Source organism: Sinocyclocheilus rhinocerous, unplaced genomic scaffold (assembly GCF_001515625.1).
Source record: "Sinocyclocheilus rhinocerous isolate Xijiao unplaced genomic scaffold, SAMN03320098_v1.1 scaffold3116, whole genome shotgun sequence".
NCBI lineage: Eukaryota > Metazoa > Chordata > Actinopteri > Cypriniformes > Cyprinidae > Sinocyclocheilus > Sinocyclocheilus rhinocerous.
The window spans coordinates 97,180-105,540 of NW_015626391.1; the positions used below are offsets into that span (position 1 = coordinate 97,180).

At 36.9% G+C, this 8,361-nt stretch overlaps 1 protein-coding gene across 1 annotated transcript in view; it reads left to right on the forward strand.

The window, feature by feature from the left end:
- LOC107714054 (cytosolic phospholipase A2 gamma-like) overlaps window positions 1-7,669 on the forward strand; it is a 12,813-nt gene extending 5,144 nt beyond the window's left edge. Inside the window, exons 3-11 of the mRNA XM_016519753.1 lie at window positions 1,010-1,152; window positions 1,213-1,418; window positions 2,687-2,740; window positions 4,058-4,183; window positions 4,994-5,152; window positions 5,480-5,557; window positions 5,635-5,789; window positions 6,308-6,473; window positions 7,447-7,669. Of these exons, the coding sequence (XP_016375239.1) occupies window positions 1,010-1,152; window positions 1,213-1,418; window positions 2,687-2,740; window positions 4,058-4,183; window positions 4,994-5,152; window positions 5,480-5,557; window positions 5,635-5,789; window positions 6,308-6,473; window positions 7,447-7,628 (1,269 nt within the window). The 3' untranslated portion in view covers window positions 7,629-7,669. The remainder of the gene's footprint in view (window positions 1-1,009; window positions 1,153-1,212; window positions 1,419-2,686; window positions 2,741-4,057; window positions 4,184-4,993; window positions 5,153-5,479; window positions 5,558-5,634; window positions 5,790-6,307; window positions 6,474-7,446) is intronic.
- The last annotated feature ends 692 nt before the right edge of the window (window positions 7,670-8,361 follow it).

An 8,361-nucleotide genomic window follows, 5' to 3' on the forward strand; every position in this document is an offset into this window, starting at 1 on the left:
CATAAATTATATATATATATATATATATATATATATATATATATATATACATATATAATTGAATGAAGTAAAGTCCCCAGTGGAACCTTCTGAAGAACCTCAAACTTCATTTTGTAAACTCAAGAAACTTCAACACATATTTTGAGTGTCACAAAGCCTTTTCTTTAGGATGGTATCAGTGGAGGAATCGCTGATCATCTTTGGAGTTCTTGCAGAAAGTCATGAGCTACATTTTGTACATTCCTCAGAGAACCGCCCTTTCTAAAAGGGCCTTTTAATTTTTACATTTGCAGCTTGATTTTAAGAGAACTTTACTCAAGACATGTTGAGCAAATTTCATCACTGAAACTTTTTTAGTGATTGCCCTGGCTGTCTCTACTACAACATGACGCTGTAAAAAAATATATTCTCTTCAGATTGATGACTGCAAACTCTCAGATCAGTGGGACCAGCTCAGTAAAGACCCGCTTCCCATCTACACAGTGATCGACAAACAATCCAAACAGCGTGAGGAAGGAGGTCTGTGTTTTTGTCTGAAAGAGACAGAGAGTTAATGTGCTCGTGTCAGCTGTTATATGGTGGTGTTTTCTGTCTGCAGACCCCTGGTTTGAGATCAGTCCACATGAAGCAGGTTATTTTCTCATTGGAGCTTTTGTGGGAACATCCAGCTTCGGCAGTCAGTTTAAAAATAAGATGAAGAAGCAGGATGAAATAGACATGCTTTACCTGCAAGGTAACAATATCTGTTGCAGGACTGCCTTAGAGTGTATTATTATTTGTTGCCGTGTTATCTTTATTTGGGGATCAAATATGTTGTGGCTCCACATGAATTTTATTCGGTAGGAAAGGGGCCAAAGTGGCTCTTTTGACGTTGAAGGTTGCAGACTCCTGGGTTATACCAATATGACCAAATAATTCTGTGAGCAGTGAACATTAGATGTCAAACATCAGTTTCACTCTCTTGATTGTGAAAAACTATGCCATGCTTTGAATGGTGTGTGCATTTCAGGATGCGGTGCCAAACATTGCATTACTGGGTTCTGGAGGAGGACAAAGAGCCATGGTGGGTTTGCTGGGATCTCTGGTTCAGCTTGATAAAGCGGGTCTTCTGGACTGCATCCTTTATCTGAGCGGAGTCTCTGGATCCACCTGGTACGAACCCTGAGAAACAACAAACACACAGAGACCGAATTGGGTTGTTCTTCTCTGAAGGTGCATGGCCTCCTTATACAAAGAACCAGACTGGTCCACCAAACTAGAGACCGTGAAGAACAAAATCATCAGGAGACTCAGCGGACCAGGAGTCAGATGGACAGACGCATTGGCCAAACTGAAGAATTATTACTATGAGAAAGACATCTTCAGCTTGACTGACGTCTGGGCAGTGATGCTTGTCACATCATATGTGAAAGAGGCCAGTTACTATTCATAACATAACCCACCATGACTTGTTGAGGGTAGAGGTGGTCATGTTCAGTTTTAAAGTGCATGTGTTTTTATTAGAGGTCGACCGATAGTGGATTTTACGGATAAAGATAACTAGGTATTATTAGATACATGCATATTGTATGTATACTTTCACACTTTATTTGCTTCTATTTTAGAAAACTTGATGATTATCTAATCAAAATAACAAAAAAAAAGTATTTCACTGATGATAAAAATCACGCGTTTCTAATCTATTTATGTCGGTTGCATGAACAAATAAATTTGCTTTCTCCTTTCACTTTAAATATGCAACGCCCCTGGCTAACTGATGCATAAAAGCGACCAGCTGGATATAAACTCGTGCAAATAGACAGTAACAATTGTGACATGAAACATTTGGGTCGGACTTGCGTGTGTTTTCATCACATTATTTTAATCGACTAATGTTGGCGTCCTCTCAGCCTAATGGCAAACATAGCCTAGGCCCAGGGCCGTCCTTAGCTGACGCGGGGCCCGGTGCGAGGTGACAACATGCACTATAGTATACTGTATATACACACCGATTCGTTGTCTGTTTTAAATCCGCATCTGAAGTGTCCCGCTCTGTGCCGCGTGCAGTGTCACGTGTCAAAACAAACAGCACGTGGTTTCATTGATTCCTCCTCTAGAGGCCACTCTCGTACCTTCTCAGCCACTCCAGCAACAGACGCAACCCGGAAAAACTATGGAGTTTTGCCGATAACCGATTTTCCAGCGTTGGTTATCGGTACCTATTAATCGGCCAAACTGATCTACTGGTTGACTTAAAGTTTTTTTTTTTTTTGATGTTGGGCCTCCAATGAACTTGCATAGTTTTTAAGAGAAATAATTGTGTGGGAGATATTTTTGTTTTGTTTTACATTACAAACTACTACAAATTTAGTGCCATCTTCTGATATATTAAACATACATGCAGCTGTTATGCTGATAATATTAATTGTAATGAATAAAAATAAGATGAAGAAGCAGGATGAAATAGACATGCTTTACCTGCAAGGTAACAATATCTGTTGCAGGACTGCCTTAGAGTGTATTATTATTTGTAATACCAACTTACAGTGTATATTGTACACAATGCGTTGACCTAGAATAAAATACATCAATATTCTCTGGTATTTTTTCTAATATAAAACTTTATGGCAATTACATTAACAAGTTGAGGGGGACAAAATTGGATTCATTTATTTGAAGCGTTTGTTTCATCTTGTGTATTCTGCAGCTCTGTGCAGCAGTGTTTTAGCTAATGAAGAGGAGATCTGGAAGTGGATAAAAGGTACAACATAAATTGTGAAACTTGAGGATTTAATTCTGCTTAAAAGTAATTTCATTTTCATTTGATTTTGTTTTTCAGCTCTTTTATTACCTGAAATAAAAACGGCATCAGAGAAAATGAGGCAAGTTATAGATATAGATATATATATTGTGCTTATTTATTGATTAGTTCCATATATATATATATATATGTATAATTTGTGGCCAAGCAAATGTTCAAGCTACAAGCTCACAAATTAAGTGTCGTACTCTAAAAAAATCTATTAAAAATGTCTCTTTGCACTTGCTAAAAATAAATCACCAGCCCTGACATAAATATTGTTTGTATGATTGCTTCTGGTTGTGGGGAAACACCTGCTGTTCACTGTAAAAATGAAAAGATCCCACCGGAGGAAACCCCTGGACAAACTCAAAGCAGCCTTTCGTTAAAGGTCAGTGAAGAACTTACAGCGTTTCTTGACACCTTGACTCATTCTTTAATACAATAAATTGAACCAATTCATGGAAACACACGACTGATGCTATACATGTTACATGAAACTAAGTATCTTTAAACTGTTACTGTACTTAAGAGCATTTTCTAAGTATCTGTACTTTTATAATCACTTCGTGAAACTTTGAAAGCATAATATGTTTTTACTCTACTACATTTCAAAACACACCTTGTCCGAAATCACTCCTATTTTTTTACATAGTGCACTATATCAGGCATTGGCCATTTTGACAAAATAAAATAGGATCTATGGTGTCATTTTAAGTATTTTAATATTACTCATGTTAAATCATTTCAAAAGTAATCTTGTGCCCCCAAAGTTGAGAACACCTGAGGCCTGTTGCACGAAGCCAGTTTTGGTTTTTACCCAAGTAAGTTCAGGTTTAGTTTGAGTTTTCGGGCTCAAGAAGGTGGGTTGGTTTTGAGCGGGATTCGTCACCATGGTAACTTACGCTACACAGCTACCCTGCTTCAGAGCAGGTTTTATTCTGGGTTAGAGATCGCAAATCCAAACTGGACCAATCAGCTGTGAGCAAAGTAACATATATCTGATGCAATAAAGCCACTCCCCAGAGAGCGTTTATCTCAAGCTTTGTGAGCCCGCTGAACCTGATCTAAACCAGGTTGGATTTGATTAGTTTTGTCAACTCTAAACCTACTCTGAAACTCAGAGTTTGTTCAGCTAGCTTCATGCAACAGGCCACAGGTCGAGACTATATATGTATTTGGCAGCATTACTAACCTTTAAGGGGAAAGTTGCATGAAGCCTTAGTTGAGGAGAGGAGACATTGTGTTCATGTTTGTTTAATGTGTTTCCTTCAAAAGATCCACACTCCCCACCTATAGATGAATGTTACCAGGTGCTCTTGAAGCTTGTGGACATGAACCTCGATCTGTTGAAAGGCACTGATCCTTCTGCTTGTGATCAATTCATCAGAACAACACTGACCGGTAAACTTTTCCTAAAGTGTGCTAGAATTTATATAGTGGGGAATATATGGGGATAGTTGTCACACTTACTGCAGTGAATATTTCTCAGGGGTGGTTCAGTTTATTTCTGACAGACAAATAAAAGTTATTCATCAGGTTTGTTCATCACTGCAAGGTTAGATATCATATTTGAACTGATGCAATGAAAACAAGGCTGTGAGGGAAAGATGTCTGGAGTCATTTGTTTAGTGAAAGACATATTTTCAATGTTTTATCAGTTGAATGATGTTCACAAAGATAAACAATACAACTCATTGTACATTATGGCTGTCTTTCACAGACTTGTTTTCACATCAGATTATCTATTATCCGTAGTGGGGCACATTGCACATTATATTGGGCAAGTTGTCACAGAGGGAACCTGCTATTTATTGACACTGATTTGAGATTTTTTTTTTTTTTTTTGTGCTATATGAAATACTGTCTAAAATAAAATAGCCATATTTCACATCTTATCTGTGTTTAACATTTTTCATGTGTAAGTCTCTTTGGAAAGCATATGCTAAATGATGTAAATTTAAATGTAAAATGTACTATAGTCTATTTAATGGCTTTTTTGCTCAATTTAAATAGTAAAATAATTCTGAAAATCAAATCCTGAAAGCGCAAAAATGGATGGGGTAACGTGCCATATCATTCAAAACAACATTTTTTGTTTGTTTGTTTGTTTTTGTTTTTTTGACTAATTGTAAATGAAGCTTGTAGATGCACAAACTAGAATAGGAACAAATGACTAATGACACATGTGCACATATCCCCCTCTTTTTACAGACCTCTCTGGAGGCCAAAGGCCGCTGATTCGTCAATTAGAAAAACTGAACGATGATAAAACTGCTGGTAAAAAAGCAGCAAAACAGTACGTGATGCAGTACACCGTGGATGTATGCGACTATTTCAGTTTGGAGCTCAAGCTCAATTCCTGGTCATTTGGTAGGTTGAACTGTCTCTAACATCCATTCATCCATCCGTTTTCCACAGCGTTTGTCCCATGAAGGTTCGCGGGGATGCTGGATGCTGATCTCAGCGTCATTTTTAGCAGCTGAGATCGCAACTTTCCACAAACATGTTTATTCTCTACGTTAAAACACACTGATCTGAAGATCCTGTGATAAAACCTTTTTAATCTGCAAAGCACCATGTAGTCAAGAACCCTACTCAGCCAAAATAGTTATTGACAAGACCCTAAGAACCATTTACTGAGCTGAAGAACTGAAGAACTTTAGAAAATTCATTTTGAAGAGTGTATTTGTTTCACAGATCTTTTTAAGAGCATTTGTAGATGCATGTCTCAGTGGATCTGGGGCAGGCATTATAACTTCCTCCACAACATGACAGGTGAGAACAGACCCGTTCATTAACTGGCAATTCATTGAGAATAATAAAGGGACTCATTTCACACTGTGATCGCTTAGATGATGCAGTGCCTGCCGCTCTTCTGGAAAGTGAGACGAGAGACTATATAGACGCCGGACTGTTGCTGAACTCACCCTACTTTTCAGTGCTGAGAGAAGAAAGAGACATTGACCTCATAATTTCCCTGGATTTCAGTGACGGCGATCCTTTCATGGTATTATATACTTATATAATACTATATAATGCACACATTCTCTCATAAAAGTTTGTTTAAAGAAATGCATCCCCTAGACTTCCCCTCACTTTTACTCAACTTCACTCGTTGATCTGAACCCATCTAAAATCTTACTTTCTTCTGTGGAAAACAAATGCATTAAAAAAAAACGTGTTTCTTTTTTTCCTCATGCATTGACCGTAGACCATAACCTAAAATATACAGAACCTCAAAAACACTGAGGGATAATTACAAATGTTGTGTATCACCTGACCAGATAAAAACAAGAAAGAAAACCATTTAAACAGATGGTTTAAACATCTCTATGTGGCATATATCTTCATGAGTTTTGTAATAACCATCGGGATTCCCATTCATCTCAGTGGCTGTTTCTCGACTGGTGCCTGATGGAAGTATAGGCTACACAGGAGTAGATTTAAGTGAATAACTTCAATTTCAACTGAAATATCTGTCTAAGCCTTTCAGTAAAGTGCTACTGCGGTGCTTTTCCACTGCAGACAGTGACGCAAACCGCTGAGACCTGCAAGAAACTAAAGATCCCTTTCCCTGAAGTCAACATTCCCAGTGAAGACGTGGAGAAACCAAAGGACTTCTATGTGTTCAAAGGCCAAAACGCTCCAACCGTGATTCATATCCCTCTGTTTAATGTGGTCAACTGTGGAGGCAAGTTCAGATCTCACAGCTGTCCTGAATACATCTGATTCAGGGCTCCTACACATTTTCCATTTCCAAATTCCAGATTCAAATTTCTCTGTAGATTCTTCAGACCATATCTAACATCTGATAAACTGTTAACATGTATGTTACATTCTGACAAGGTATGCTATTATGTTGCCAAATAATTGTGAAAGATTGTAGCTAGGTACTGTAGCTCATTCAAATCAATGAACACCAATCAAGTTCAATGACAGCATTTCACTGACAGCATTTTAAATATTTTTAATTCATATTATAAGATTTAAAATAATATTGTCACTTATTACATTTATTTAGACAATTGCATATGCTATTAAGTATAATAATGTTTGCTATACTATAAATTCACTGATGAAATCATTTGCTATCAGGGTTATCACGCCATCCAAGTCCTCCAAGTATTCCCAATATGGCACTATTTGAGATAGTTTTCAGCATTATATTCAGTAGTTTAATATAGTACAGTCATCTGTAAATATTCATTTTCCACTCGTTCACTGCACACATCGGTTCTCTTGAACTGATAACATGCTTACATGATGAGAAGAAACCGAAAATGCTTTATAACCTGCATATATTCACCTCTGACACATTGGTTTGGTATTGTAATCGTGCTTTGATGTTGCTTTTAAATGAATAACAGTTTTGCTAAATGGATTAATTCCAATTATTGTTCATTCATATCAATTTATGCCATTTATAATAATAGTAATTATTATTATTTTGTGTGTGGCTCAGGGAGGGCAGCAACTTAACGCCCTCTATTGGCCAGCCTCCACGAAATTCTTTTTTTTTTTTCTTCTCAGTTTTACATTTTATAGTCTGTAATAGTCTCTAAACACAAATATTTTTTCATAGTCTGTTTCTCTTTTTTTCATACTTATCCATACCTGGAAATCACTAAAACCCTGCTGATTTAAGTGTGTTACTGTTCCATCAGATAAAATTTATGCCTGGAGGAAGAAATATGGAACCTCTCGGGTTCCTTACAGCGCTGAGATGATCGCTGAACTTATGCAGGTCTCTGGGAAAAACTTCACAATCAACGGAGCCAAACTGCTGGAGCAGATTTGTGTGGTCGCGGTGGCTAAATATTTCCAGGCACAAGCACGGCAAATTTAAAGTTGGCTTGAAATTCAATCTGTTTTTCTAAATGCATTTCATTGATCTTTTTTTTTTTCTTTTCTTTTTATTTGATGCACAGGTTTTTTTTAACTCGATGCACAGGGTTTTTTTTAACTCGATGCACAGGGTTTTTTTAACTCGATGCACATGTTTTTTAACTCGATGCACATGTTTTTTTAATTCGATGCACAGGTTTTTTTTAACTCGATGCACAGGGCAGACTTCTCTCTGGTGATGCGGGACACATTGCATTATAGACATGTTTGCATTTTATTTCTGTAAAAATGTTTCTGCATGTTTCTTCATTGCTTGATCAAAAATCAAATCAAATCGTCTTCATTGCTTAATCAAATCAACAACACAGACTGGATTACTGCTGATTAAAATACTGCATTACTTTGCTTCTGTTCCAATAAATTAATAAACTGCTTTCTAAAACATTACAACTGCTTATTACAAATAATTATAAAATTAAAAGCATTATTCAGGCCATGAAGAGACCTTTGGAAGGGCAGGTGCTCAAAGTATCAAAGGGGCTTTAAATAGGGCTGCGCTCCTTGCTGATACGTGTATCTTTATTGATATATATATGGTTTAAGAGTTTTTCAAGTCATTTGCATGTAATAAATAAATAAAGTATATGAATAATGCAGTGCTGATTGACATGTCATTTAGTATAAAAACTACCGGTATAAAAAATATTTCCTGCCTTATTCTGTAATACAAACAA